At 46.6% G+C, this 14,589-nt stretch overlaps 1 protein-coding gene across 2 annotated transcripts in view; it reads right to left on the reverse strand.

Moving 5' to 3' along the window:
- The window catches only part of GANAB (glucosidase II alpha subunit), a 238,707-nt gene that overhangs the window by 65,715 nt on the left and 158,403 nt on the right, over window positions 1-14,589 (reverse strand). For both annotated transcript variants that reach the window (XM_078660606.1, XM_078660605.1), the window contains 2 exons: window positions 12,750-12,863; window positions 12,519-12,631 (listed from right to left, as the gene is read on the reverse strand). In XM_078660606.1, coding sequence (XP_078516732.1) covers window positions 12,519-12,631; window positions 12,750-12,863 — 227 coding nt within the window. The remainder of the gene's footprint in view (window positions 1-12,518; window positions 12,632-12,749; window positions 12,864-14,589) is intronic.

Below are 14,589 nucleotides of genomic sequence, written 5' to 3' on the forward strand. Positions count from 1 at the left end.
TTATGCTGATCATCCACATGAAGTCTCTTTTTACCACAGGGCCTAAAAAAGCCTTTCTTAGGTGTCTCAGCCATGAACAACAAAGAACTTCAGTCAGAAGATGTAAATATGAAACAAGAAAACACTGGAAATCCAGAAGAGAAGTACTGAGCAGAGCTCAGAGGAGACTCCCTTAGCACAAGGTGCGGTAGAAAATCTGAGGGACTGGAGCCCCTTCCAGGAGGGTTCTAGAGTGAAGTGATAGAGGATTGGCCTATCACTTTGGCCAATCCGCTATCACTTTGGTTTGGTCGTTTTTACAAAAGGACATGGATATGTTACTAATGTGGGGCCTTTGGCCTATTACTCTATATGTCTAATGGGACATTACTTTATTTATGTACCGGGGACTCCCATCCAGACGACGGGGAATGATTCAGGCATGTGAATCTATGAAAGATACCCTGATACTGGATAACCAAGTAGTCCAACAAATGCAAGTTTGTATCCCACCGCTGATCCACCAATGTGAGAAAGTGGCTCTATATATACTGGACCAAAGTAAGGTACCGTGTTTATAGAGACCACAAACCCCAGAGGTATAACAGAGGTTAAAATCAGGGCTGACCTTACTCTCAGAAGTGGTAGCTTGGTCGAGCAGTAAGGCAGTACCAGAGGACAGTTTAAAGCATTTGTTGTACACACTCAGTCAGAAAAAGGTTTCACACACTCAAGTACTGAACTCCAGGCCAATTGTTTTTATATCAAAAGATATCGTTGTTTTATTTGTAGAACCAACAGGTATAAAAATATATTTTTCTCAATAATGAGTGATCTCAGGTAATTACTTTGCAGAAAGGTAATGACTTTGTAAACACAAAAGGTACAGGGGTTGCAGACGGCAACACAGTTCTAAACGCAATATAGCATTGAGCTCAATGGGGTTTTCTACACAAATACAGTTGATTACTTTGTAGATTACTTTTGTAATTCCAGGACTAGATCCTAGATTCAGTCCTGGGGTTGAAGCTGAAAACAGTTTAGTAAAAACGTTTTGGTTATTGCAAGGATTTTTAAGGAATATAAAGGTATTTTAAAAGTTCACACTTAGAAACTTTTCAGTGAAAATCTAGCAATGTTATCCAACGGGAGAAAATTCAGGTCACAGGTAAAGTATGTTCTCGTTACTTTTGTAATCCAGTACTGGGCTCCTAGGTCCAGCACTGGGATCTCTACTTAAGACAGGTAAATAATTAAGTTTCAGTAGTTGTTACGATTTTTAAGGAATATTTCAAGTTTTCAAAAGAAGACACTTAGAAGAAATTTCACAGAAAAGCAGACAATGGATTCCCATGGAGAAAATTCAGGTTACTAGTAAACCCGGTTAGGATTACTTTTGCGGTTCAGTACTGGGCTACAAGGTACAGTACTGGCTTCTCTCCTGATCACAGGTGAGTACTTCGGAATTTGGTATTCGGCTGATTTTATAGGAATACTTTAGAGTTTCAAAACTTCACACTAAAAAGATTTTTCCAGTCAAACCAGTTAATGTTATCCTATGGCAGGAAAGTGAGTTATCGGTTTCCAGGTGAGTACTCGACTGGTGAAGTTAAGGTTCTGGGCATAGACTCAGGGGTCCCCCAGGGTCAGGTAGGTACAGTTGGTACACCCTCAGTGGCACAGGGGCAGCCGGGTGCAGAGGTAGTTAGGCCCAATGTTATCCAATGACAGGCAGGGGGCCCTTGGTTGGTGGTTGGTGGCTGCTGGCTAGCAGGCCACGCGGCTGTGGGAGCTGGGCTCTTGGTCACTTGCTCAGGGCAAATGGGGAAGTAGGATAGGACACAGGGTTCACGGCCAGAGGCACTCGAGCAGCTGGGTGCAGGGTGCTTCTGAGCAGTCGGGCGCTCAATGTTATTCAATGGGAAAGGTAAAAAGGGAACAAAGGCTGCAGACTCTGGGACGGTGATTCTTCAGGTGCGACCACCACTTCAAGAGGTGAGTTGGGATCTTGGGGGAGAGGTAAGTTGTGATCTTGGAGAAGAGGTAGCTACCCCAAAGGAAGGGACAGGGAGCCGTAGGGCGTCGGGTGCAGGGGTGTCTTTGGGCGTCGGGAAATCTTACCCTCAGCTGGTCGCGGTTGGAGGGGTCCCTGGTTCTGAGGCTGCAGGCGTCGTCTGGTTCGTCGAGGAAGGTCCTTGGGCACTGGACTTCGGGTCCTAGTCGCCAGGGGGGATGTCCTCGTGGTCTTGGATCACTCAGACACGGGCCGGGCTCGGTGGGTGCAGTGTGGGCTGGTCTGGTGCTTCCTGGCTGGCACCAGGGATATGGTTGATGAAGCAGAGCCTCTGCTTATGGGAGTCCCAGTCTTTAAGAGGGTCAAGGCAGGCAGGTCCTCTGGGTGTCCCAAGGTTGCTGTCCGCAGGAGTCGCCGGAATTAAGCAGGAGCAGTTTCCAGGATCGACAGGCCGGTAGGGCTGGGGCCAAGTCAGTTGGTGTCGTCCAGTTGTTAGCAGCTGTACAGCGGGTCTTCTTCTTTTCTTATCAGGATCTGAGGGAGGAAGGTTCAGGGTGCCCCTAAATACTAAGTTTAGGGGCGTTACAGGTAAGGCAAGGGCAGGGACCAACAGGTCCCTGTCCTGGGGTGGGTACACCCCCTAGCCTGCTTCTCTCCTGTGGGAGGGGGACAGGAGCCTAGCTGTGATTGGGCAGGGCTCCCCATCTTCAAGATGGCTGGAGCCCGGGGTCGTGCTTCACCTTGCCTCTCCCACCTGAGGGGTGGGGTTGGCACAAGCTGGCACACCCCTCTTCCTGGCGTAGGGTTTCCCGCTAGTCTTCCCCCCCCAGAGTGGGGGTTAGAACTGGTGGGGGCCAGTTGCTGAGAACAGCAAGTGGCCTGGAGAAGCTCACATGGGCAGCATGCCTTTGAAGCTTCCCCCTACCCATCCTGGGGGAGGAGACCTAGCACCTCGCCCACGATGTGCATTGTTGCAGGCCCAGGAGAGCGAGGGGCTCTCCACCCAGGGGTCCAGCAACATGTCTGCTATGTGGCAGCCTTGGCAGCCACTCAGTCCAGACGTCGATTTTAGGTTAGGTTTCAGGGGGCCTCTCTAAGATGCCCTCTGTGGTGCATTTTACATTAAATCCCACACTGGCATCAGTGCGGGTTTAATGTAATGTAATGTAAATTGGCATTTCTTAAGCGCAAGCTGTCACTCCGCAAGGTTTATCCTGGCGCTGAGGAGTAGATGGTGAGCGCGGGTCCTATCGCATACCAGCTTATGTTCCGACTAGATTCGTGCAAGGCAGCGGACATCAGAAATGTTGTATATCCATGTCTTCAATGCCTTCCTAAATTGAGATTCAGTTTTCTGTAGTCTTAAGTTGGTTGGAAGGGCATTCAATGCTTTAGACCCCAGGACAGCTACAGTTTTCCCTCCTTTAGAGATCCGTCTGAAAGAGGGAGGTTTCAGGAGGTTGGCTGTGGATGACCTAAGAGTCCTGGTGGTGGTATATGGGGAGAACCGTGCTGAGAGATACTTCGGTCCCAGTTTAAGCATGGCTCTATAAGTGCTGAAAAATTTAGTATCAAACTTGATAGTCTTCAGTGTAGCCATTATGGTGCTGTGGAGTTCGTAATGACAACCTCCCAGCACTATATACTCTTAATGGCATCACTGCACTTACAGTGCCCAGAAATGGCCCTGGGCACTGTAGGGGCACAGGGCTCATGCACCTGTGCCCACACCACACTACTACATAGGGCACCCAGCTAGAGGGGTGACTGAGGTATGCCAGGGCAGTGGGTCTTGTGGACATGTCACACAGGGATGTGTGCCATGTCGACTCTTTGTTTAGTTCTGTACTTAGACACTCAGCCTGCAAAGGCAGTGTGTGGGTGTCAGGGTACAGAGCCCCTAAGGGTGGCACAATAAGTGCTGCAGCCCTTAGGAGTCCTCTCTGATCACCATGCCCTGGGTACCATTTACTAGGGGCTGACAGGTGGCCAGAGATGCCAATTGGGTTTTAGTTTCAACACAGTTTTAGGGAAGGAACACAGGCCCTGGGTACCTGGTTGGCAGGAGCCCAGGGCACACTTAGTCAAAGCAGGGCATACCAATGCAAGAAAGATGGCATTTTCTCACAGGTGTGTTCTTTAAGTGCCTCTGCATTTGTGGTTGACAAGAGATATTTGCTGAAGAAACTGCTTTTCAGCAGTGTTCTAGTGAGGCCTATGAAACTAGCTTCATTCCACAAGGTCCAGTGCTTCAACATCAAGCTACAGACTATCCCATGTATCTTATATTTGTGGTACCAAAGCTGTGAAATGCGAGAGAAAGGAAGATTCATACCCTGTTGTGTTTCTCTAGTTGTATTCCTATCAGTTATGATAGGATTATCACCTCATGGATATTAAATAGTATCTGTCAGCTGATGCATAAACTACCCGATTAGGAAAACAAAGCCACTCGTTTAAGACTGCCTGAGATTCTTGACTCATCTTTTGATGCCATCTTTGCCAAACATCTGCTTGGCCTGCCAGTGACTGGTCTTTCCTAGATCGCACCAGGCACTTTCTTGGTAGTGTCTCATGTGCAACTAATCTTCATGCTAATCGATTAAATTCTCCTGTTATACTTTCGATGGCCTAATGAGGAAGGGGTAGACTGACACCTGTTCTTATCTGCCGAAGCGATCTCTCAAAACCAGAATTATCAAGAACAGCTGGGGTGTTGCAAAAGAGGTTTACATTTCTTTACCAGGCAAGGAACAGATGTTTTCATAGTAGAAATAGTTATGTAATACTGCATTACTTTCAGAAGTGGATGTTGGAATCCACTATGGAACTTTATCTCCAATTGTTCATGGATTACCACTCTTTGAAATGTGAGCATACGAGCCAGTTTGGGTTATACCCGACATCCTTGGTGTGGTCTTCCTCAATTCTTTTGCCTCCAACCCTCCTGGAATTCGTTTTTGCTAGGAATAGGACTCAGCACTTCACCACTGCTTAAGTGGTTGTGCTCTCTCTCTCTCTCCAAAACATTTTTAAATTGGATTACAACAAATTGGCACATTTACTTATAACATTCTAGCATTTTAAACTCACCCGACTCGCGAATCCATTTTATCTTAAAAACTGCACCGTTGTTCTCTGCCACACCCCTGACTAACATCCAGCTTCCCCACCCATAGGCCTCAACCAATCGGCCGGTAGGAGGAGGAGTTTGGAGGCGGGGCCGGGCCTTTAAAGTTGCTGCAGCGCTGGAAGCGGGCAATTGTGCTTTTTGTTGCCACGCAGACCTTGCCTGCTAGCGCTTTTGTGTAAAATTGAAAATTTACTTTGATTCCGTTTTAAACTCACCCGAATCGCAAATCCATTTGATCTTAAAAACTGCACTGTTGTTCTCTGCCACACCCAGCTTCCCCTCCCATAGGCCTCAACCAATCGCCCGGTAGGAGGAGGAGTTTGGAGGCAGCGTGTGGGTGTCAGGGTACAGAGCCCCTAAGGGTGGCACAATAAGTGCTGCAGCCCTTAGGGGTCCTCTCTGGTCACCATGCCCTGGGTACCATTTACTAGGGGCTGACAGGTGGCCAGAGATGCCGATTGGGTTTTAGTTTCAACACAGTTTTAGGGAAGGAACACAGGCCCTGGGTACCTGGTTGGCAGGAGCCCAGGGCACACTTAGTCAAAGCAGTTCAGCAAAAAGTGGGGGCATACCAATGCAAGAAAGATGGCATTTTCTCACAGGTGTGTTCTTTAAGTGCCTCTGCATTTGTGGTTGACAAGAGATATTTTCTGAAGAAACTGCTTTTCAGCAGTGTTCTAGTGAGGCCTCCACACCTCCACGTGAAGCGCAGTGGGCGCGCCAAAGGCAAGCCCGTCTGCGCCAGTCCACGCCTGAACGGGCCCACGAACCCTGGCCAAACCATCGCCTACTCTTCTCTGGCCCTAAGATCGTCAGCACAACCGCTAGTCCTGTTAACTCACACTGTATATAACCGTATCTTGACCAACGGAATCCTAGAAGATCAAGTGGGTCACTCCACTCCATCCCTCCTGGCTCCCCATTTCTCCCCCACCATCTGCCCCTTCTCAGTTAACCCTATCAATCTTCGGGTCCTTTACCTTAATATTCGTTCTCTGGTTAAGCACCAGCTAGACATTTTCATGCTACTAACTTCTGAAAAACCGGATGCACTGCTGATCACTGAGACCTGGCTTACCCAGGACTCCACACCAGATATTGTAGCAGCTCTACCCTCAGACTATTATATTTTGAATGTCAACCGGCCCCCAGGGAAGTTGGGTGGGGGTGTCGCTGCCATCACACATAAAAACCTTAAGTTTGTCAGTATGACTTCACTCGAATTGCCAGAAGTAGAGAACATTGTCATTACTCTTGACTCCAATACTGGATCTCTTGCACTGGTGCTTGTCTATCGCCCCCCTCAGACTATGCCCTCCTTCCCTCTCTCTTTAAGTGAGCAAATGGCCAACCTCGTCACAAACCATGCTAGGGTCCTACTTATAGGGGACTTGAACTATTGGTTCAATGACTATCGTGGTGGACCACAGGCGGCAGAACTCTCCGAATTGCTCTCCAACTTAAATTTGGTCCAGCTTCTATCTTCCACTACTCACATAAAGGGCATACCTTGGACCAAATTTGGTCCTACAACCTCACATTGTCGGTACCCTTAATCTCTCCCTGCATCTGGTCGGACCACCATCCGATTGATTTTACAGTCACTTTCAATGGCAGGTTCAAGACCCCCAAGGTGGCGGGAGGATTACAAAGAAAGTAGAGAACCCTTGACAAACAAGGATTTATTAACACCCTAGCTAGATCTCTATCCACTTTTAATTCTAACATTAATTCCATGGAAAAGAACATTGCGGACTGGCTACTGTCGGCTAGCGACACTCATGCTCCTCTGATCAAATTGTCTCGTACTAGACATTCTGACGCCCACAAATGGTTTACTACCAAATTAAGAGACCAAAAACTCAAGTTCCGTCAATTGGAGAGGAAATGGAGGCTCTGCTATTACATCGAAGATAGACAGCAGTTTGTTAGCTCGCAAGGATTATAAAAAGGCCCTACTGACTGCTAAAGCTGCTTATTTCTCAGCGAGAATACTTAATACCCACAATAAATCCAAGGAAATCTTTAAGATTGTAAATGATCTTAGTAGTGATGAGAGAATATTACCGAGCCAGGCTCCCAACCAAGAGCTGAGTAATTCTCTGAGCAATTTTTTCCTGGAAAAAATTGCCATCATCAAGGCCAGCATTCCCCCCACTATTAATACAGAACCACTGGATGACATCTCCAGAAACTTAGTCACTATGAACCACTTCCTAGCTATATGTCCTAATACACTTTCTGATCTCTTGACCCGTGTAAAGTCGGGTTCTCCCAATGACTGCTGCCTACCTCCTATCCTTAGGGATAAATTTTCAGCACTACCGGATAGTATTTTCCCTTTCCTGAACGAATCTTGCAGCAAGGGGGCGGTACCTAGTGCCTTCAAGAATGCCACAATAGTTCCGCTCTTATAAAAGCCCGAGGCAGATCCCCTGCACCCCCCCAACTATCGCCCTATATCCCTTCTTCCCTTCTTGGCTAAGATCATGGAGGCCTACGTGGCCAGATGCCTTTCGATCTTCATTGAACAATCAGAATATTTGGAGCCAAATCAAGCTGGCTTTCGGCCAGCTCACTCCACGGAGTCTGTAATTCTTGCAGTTCTGGATACATTAAGAGTAAATGCAGATATGGGCGTCCCCCAGGCTCTGGTGCTTCTGGATCGGTTGGCTGCGTTTGACACGGTTGATAATAACCTCTTGTTGAACCGTGTCGAACAAGCAGGTATCCAAGGTCCTGCATACAACTGGATCAAGTCTTTTCTTACAGGCAGAACTCAAGCAGTACGTCTTGGTACCTTTACTGCTCCTAAAGTGACCAGCTCATGTGGGGTCCCGCAGGGCTCATCCCTTTCCCCACTGTTATTCAATCTCTACCTTAGGCCCTTGATCCACTCACTAAAAATAGGAAAATAACTATCTTCAATTACGCCGACGACCTCCAGCTTATTTTCCCCCTGGACTCTCCTAATTCTGCCGCGGAATTCCATTCCAAACCACCATGCTCCATATCCAGCGGTGGATGGATTGTAACCATTTGAAGCTCAACCCATTCAAGACGGAACTTGTGCTGCCTGGGAAGAGCAATGTCTGCTGGGGTCCGCACTTCTGGCCGAGCGAATTAGGCCCTACCCCTACTCCTTCCATGAAAAGTCTAGGGGTCTCAATTAATGCAGATCTCTCACTCAGAGGACAAGTGGGCGCAGTGATTTCCACCAGTTTCTTCCAATTGCGTAAAATCAGGAAGATCGCTCACTTGCTGACCCACTCAGCCCTCGTTCAGGCTGTAATAGCGCTGGTTCTCTCACGCCTGGACTTCTCAAACTCTCTTTATATCGGTCTGCCTCAGTTTCTGCTCAAACGCTTACAAATAGTTCAGAATCAGACGGCGAGATTAATCTATAAACAGCCGCGATGGCAATCAGCTAGGTCCTTGTTGATTAAACTTCACTGGTTACCCGTGGAGCAACGTGCTGCTTTTAAGACGGGTTGCCTAGCTTTCAAAGCATTGCATTGCAATAGCCCAAAATTTATCAGTGATATGATCATAAAGCACGTCCCCCGGTGCAATTTACGTTCAGCCCACCTTCATCTTCTCACTATCCCGGACATCAAACTTAAACGTCAGGGAGGCTGCAGGTTCTCTTACCTTGCTCCCAAATTCTGGAACTCTCTCCCATTGACAATCAGGAGCTGTGACAACCTACTAGGATTTAGAAAGGCCCTGAAAACATGGCTGTTTGGGCAAGAATATTAAATAGGTCTTCACGCAACAACACTATGTATGATTAGCGCCATGAAAACTTCGGTGACCGTGCGCTTTATAAGCTTTTGTTAACATTAACAATGCAGTTTTACCCTGCCAGTTTGGTCTGGCAAAATAAACCTTTTGAAAATAGGGTTGATGCACAGCTGGTTTAACGAGTGGTAATGCGAATACACTGCTATGAGAGTCTAGAGTAATTGTGAAGGTGCTCCGTCAGGTGGCGCCGAGGGCCCCACGGCGTCAACAGAATAAGTCAATGATGTGGAGCTAGAGGAGCTCTAGTTCCATCCCTGTACGGGCACACTAATAGTTGTCTTGATAACTGAATAAAGACTTCCAATCAAAAAAGTTTTTGGTATGTTTGTTTTATGTTTTAAATCATCTTAATTGAATGAATTCCCAAATTTTATGATGCATTCAAGTTCATGATAAGGCATTATACTTCAGGCTGTCCTTCTAAACATATCCAATGCATTTCGGGCATTGATTGCATGCCCTTCGTCAGGGAAAAGACACTTATGTTATCTTATGATGTAATTTTACCATATGCTGTGTTATATTTTGCTAGTTTCTTATAAGACGCTTAATGTAGCTCCCAAGATGCCACAAAGGTCAGGGGAGCCTCACATGAATGAAATGGGGACAGCAACAGTAGCAATCCTCGTCCAGGCCTTTGTGTACAGTTTTTTAGGGCGAGCCTGCGTAGGTTGCGCATGCGCAGTCTCGCTGGCGATATTTAATGATCATTAAATATCGCCAGCGAGACTGCGCATGCGCAACCTACGCAGGCTCGCCCTAAAAAACTGTACACAAAGGCCTGGACGAGGATTGCTACTGTTGCTGTCCCCATTTCATTCATGTGAGGCTCCCCTGACCTTTGTGGCATCTTGGGAGCTACATTAAGCGTCTTATAAGAAACTAGCAAAATATAACAGCATATGGTAAAATTACATCATAAGATAACATAAGTGTCTTTTCCCTGACGAAGGGCATGCAATCAATGCCCGAAATGCATTGGATATGTTTAGAAGGACAGCCTGAAGTATAATGCCTTATCATGAACTTGAATGCATCATAAAATTTGGGAATTCATTCAATTAAGATGATTTAAAACATAAAACAAACATACCAAAAACTTTTTTGATTGGAAGTCTTTATTCAGTTATCAAGACAACTATTAGTGTGCCCGTACAGGGATGGAACTAGAGCTCCTCTAGCTCCACATCATTGACTTAAAATAAACCTTTTGCCAGGCCTAAAGCTTCCTTTGTAATATATATTAGCCAACCCTAAGCTAGGTCCTAGAAAGCCCATAGGGCAGGGTGCATTGTGTATAAAAAGTAGGACATGTGCTTCCAAGTTTTACACATCCTGTTATTTAAAAGTTCCTAAATACTTTCACTACTGAGGCCTATCTCTCTCATAGGATAAGATTGGGTTAGTTTATTACATTTAGTAAGTGCTAACTTTTGATTGAGAGCAGGAAGGAATACCATGTTTGAACTCAAATGAATTTATATTAAAAATCCTACTAATGGTAAAGACGGATTTTAAGTCAGAATTATGAAAATGACACTTTTAGAAAATTGGCATTTTCCTAACAACCATTTGGTGCCTGCTGCCAGTGTCCTGGGTCACATGACTGAATAGCTTAGCTGTCAGGGTTTGGTATTTCCTCCCAGACAGTGAGACAAAGGGGAATTAGGGGCTGAGGGCAGAGCTGTTCCCTGTCCCATTTACACTTCAAAGGGCTGCCTCCAGCACACACACACACAAAGGAACCCAATACTAGCCTCATGTTACCCAAGACTTCTTGAAGCCTTGGAAGGGGACAGCTTCCCAGAACCAGATGGGAGAGAGTAGAAAATTTCCCCCACTTCAAAGGATGGCGGCATGCACAAATATTTAATCTCCATAGCCACTCTTTAGTAAACTTCTAGACCCGTGAAACTACAGGAGGACTGCCTTGTTTTTCTATAGGACTGCCCTGCTGTTTGAGGCCTGTCTTGTTTCTAAGAGGCCAGCCCTTCTGCTACCGGAGGACTGCCCAACTCTCCAGAAAGACTGGACCTGCTTCCATCATCCCATGCTAACCTCAGTGGCTCCAAGTGTCAGTTGGCTGACTTACTGTTCAGAGCTACAAGGACACCCTAAGCTCCAGGGGCCTCCCTGAAACTGCCCAGTTGACCTGCTGCAAACGGACCAGCCTGGCCCTACTGGCATCTGCTACAATGCGTCCCTGAGCCCCAAAAGGTGGCTCCTCAGGGCCTGGACCCTTGGCTGGCAAAGTGCACTCCCCTGGAAGACCAGGGGAATCCAGAAGCTTTGGGCTCTTCAAGACTGTAACTGACCCCTTTGCGCTGGGACTCTGACGCCCGCAATGAATGCCAATGCAACCCTCCGGTGAACCAGATTCTTTGCGATACAGCGACTACCGCCAAAGCGAGATCTGAATTTTATGGTGCAACAGCAGCCATTGGTGACCACCAACGCAAAGAATTCTGCTACTCCATATCGGATCTTGGAGCTAAAGCAACGACCATCCGCAACACTCTCCCTGCTCCTCGTTGGCTACGTCCATGACGAATTAGACTCTTCATGTCAGACTTTGAGAAGGAAACTTTTTCAGTGGGAGTAACCTGTTCCCTGAATTTGGCCCATGTTCCATCGCTCTCTGCCTGAACTTGTGACTTTCCACTGTCTAGCATAACCAGATGATAGCGAGCAGCGCTATACATATCTCAAATGTGAAATTCAGTAACTACCATGCTACTGATTGGATTTTTGTCATTCTAGTCTCATTTTATTACATTTTTCTCTATTTTTCTAAATTGGTGTGGGATTTTTCTAGTGTTTTGTTTTTAATTTATTATGGTTTGGGTGTGGCATAAGTACTATACATATTGCCTCCAAGTTAAGCTTGACTGCTTTTGTGTCAAGCTGACAGATGGTTAAGTACAAGTTCATTTAGTGACTTTTGTAGTTCACACTGACAAGGACTGTAGTTATTAGAGTATGGTTTTCACACTTTCTCCCCCCCCCCAAAAAAAAAAATCAATAACCCAATTTCTTACAATTTGCCTTCCCCTTAAAGGCAGAGAACTAGAATTAGTATAATCTTTTCAGTTCCCGACTATTGAGGAGTAGTGTGCAAGTCAAACACTATGGTGCAGAAATGTATAGGAATACTGAGCAAGAGTGTTGGAAAGGGTGGTAATCATGTTCATGTCGACTTTTCTTTATCTATTTTAGGGGAGGAGCGATAACAGGAAAAAAGCCGTATACTCTGAAGAAGAGGGAGAGGCACCCCTGTTCCAGCCTCAAAAGCAGAGAGCCTTCTGTAATTGTAATGTCTGCATTAAAGGCAGCTGCCTTCATGGTCCCCAAGAATGTGTTCACACTCACAACAATTGACTCAAAGAAATGTCTTGAATTCACTGAACCTTTTGATGAGCACACATCCCAAACACAATTTTAAACTGTTTATGCAAGTTTCTGCAATTCTCACACAATCGTGTATTTCATTCAAAGTAAGATCCACACACTGTTGTCCATGCACCAAAACTTTGAGCCCAATTGACATTCCGTCCCATCCCAATCTCCTTGTTTCCAAAATACAGCTACCTGCAGGTGAGGACTCCACCTGAGAAGGTGAAGTGCCGGTGAAGGAATTCATTCTTCTTCTCAAAGTTGAAGCTATGTCCATCATCCAAATAAAGATCCCCCTCAGCCAATCCCTACACCAGAAGAGAGAACAGGTAAGCTAAACAGTGAAGGCAAAAAACACAGCACACTCAGTACAACAAAGGGAGCAAACGATGAAAGGGCATGTTCCAGGGCTCTTTCCAGACTCACCTCTGGACTCAAGGCTACATAGATTGTAAAGGGATCACTGTGAGTACATTCCGAACTCCGACGAATTCGCTCCTTCCGCGGGACAATAGAGCCACCTCGCTGGTATACAGGGATCTAGAAACAGGACATGAGTCAGTCATTAGTCACCACAGCACACAACTAACCTCTGGAAAAATCCATACCCCCCCCCCACTTTCTGCCTGGTAATTGATGTGATTTTGACAGCAACACCACTGGGTCCCTACTAACCAGGTCCCAGTGCAAGCTATCTTTCCCAAAACTGTGCAGATGTACCCCGAATTGTCAATACCTTTGACACTCCCTTTAAGTCTCTAGTAAGTAGTACCCTTGGTACCTAGGGCAGGGAGGCCAAAGAGGATTCTTGAGGGCCACAGCACCTATTGGGCAACCCTAAAGGACCCACCAACAAACACATTTATTTTTTAAGCTTATAAAGTGCAAAGCTACCCCCAACGAGGGTGTCCCGGCGCTAGAGGCAAGTGGCAGATGAGGAACTCGCCAGGGTCTAAGGGTTGGAAAACAACCAGGTATTTAATGAACGTCGGAACAGCATCTCCAACTCGGCCGACCGCAAGGAGAGAGGTAGGCTGTTCCAGGTTTTGGCCGTGATCACGGCAAAGGCTCTGCCGTCCTTTCTAGAGCGGCGGAAGCGTGGAGTAGCCAGAAGGCGTGGACCGTTTGATCTGAGGACCTGATTGGACTGGGAGTGCTTGAGTCCAGCTCTAAGATAGACTGGGCCGTGACCCTGAAGCGATCTAAAGGCTAGGACGAGAGACTTGAATAGGGTGCGTTTGGTCACAGGATACCAATGGAGTTTCCTTAAGCGGGGAGAAATTGAGTGGCGATAGGGGATTTTGCAAATCATCCTGGCGGCAGCATTTTGAACAATCTGGAGACGTTTGATCAGATAAGCTGGAGCTCCCACATAGAGACTGTTAGCATAGTCGAGATGGGAAGTGATCAGGGCATGGATGATTGTACGACGGGACTCCATGGGAAGAAAGTGAAAGATTTTGCGGAGCATGTGCAGCTTTCCAAAGCAGGCCGAGGAAACCGGACTGATTTGGGATTTACACGATAATTCATTATCAAACCAGAACCCAAGGTTCCTAGCCGAGTTCACCGGCTTGGGAGGGGGAATTCAACTCGGATGGCCACCACAGTCATGTAGGAGGTGGGCTAGATTGATTGAAAAATAGAACCTCAGTTTTGTCCGAGTTGAGTTTCAGCGTGTTCTGTGACATCTTCGATGTATCTAGTTACTATGTACTGCTTTCATGTCATCCCCTAAAGGTTACAACTAGGATTGGCGGGACTTCGTGCTCGCATCCATGAGAGTGGTAGGTAGGAACCTCTTCACCCAGCACCACGTGTAGATAGTTATGCATTAGGTCCTGATTAAATGCAATGGATCATTATTGACCACAATGCATGAAACGTGTTGACCACACTGTGAGAGATGAGCTAAACTCCACTGGACCATAGTGCCAGGGAGCAGCCACTCTTCTTTTAAGAAGGTGGATAACCACTCTAATAAAAAGTTTTGGGGGATTATCCAACCTTTTTTTAACGTCACTCACCCAAATCACATCTACACTGTTTTTTAGGGCCCTCACACCCACAGCACCATATTGTAAGGAACAAAAGATCTCTGCCAAAAAGACCCTTTATGGGTACCCGTCGAGTATTGCAGCGCCGACCCGACGAGGAGCAATTCCATATGATGAAGCATGACACCTAGCTTGCTGGGTGCGTGAGGACTCTAGTTCCGACAAGGAGGATCTCCCTCCTCCTGCCTCTAATTCGTTGCCCGCCCTGG

This window comes from Lissotriton helveticus, chromosome 9, assembly GCF_964261635.1.
Source record: "Lissotriton helveticus chromosome 9, aLisHel1.1, whole genome shotgun sequence".
Taxonomy (NCBI): Eukaryota; Metazoa; Chordata; class Amphibia; order Caudata; family Salamandridae; genus Lissotriton; species Lissotriton helveticus.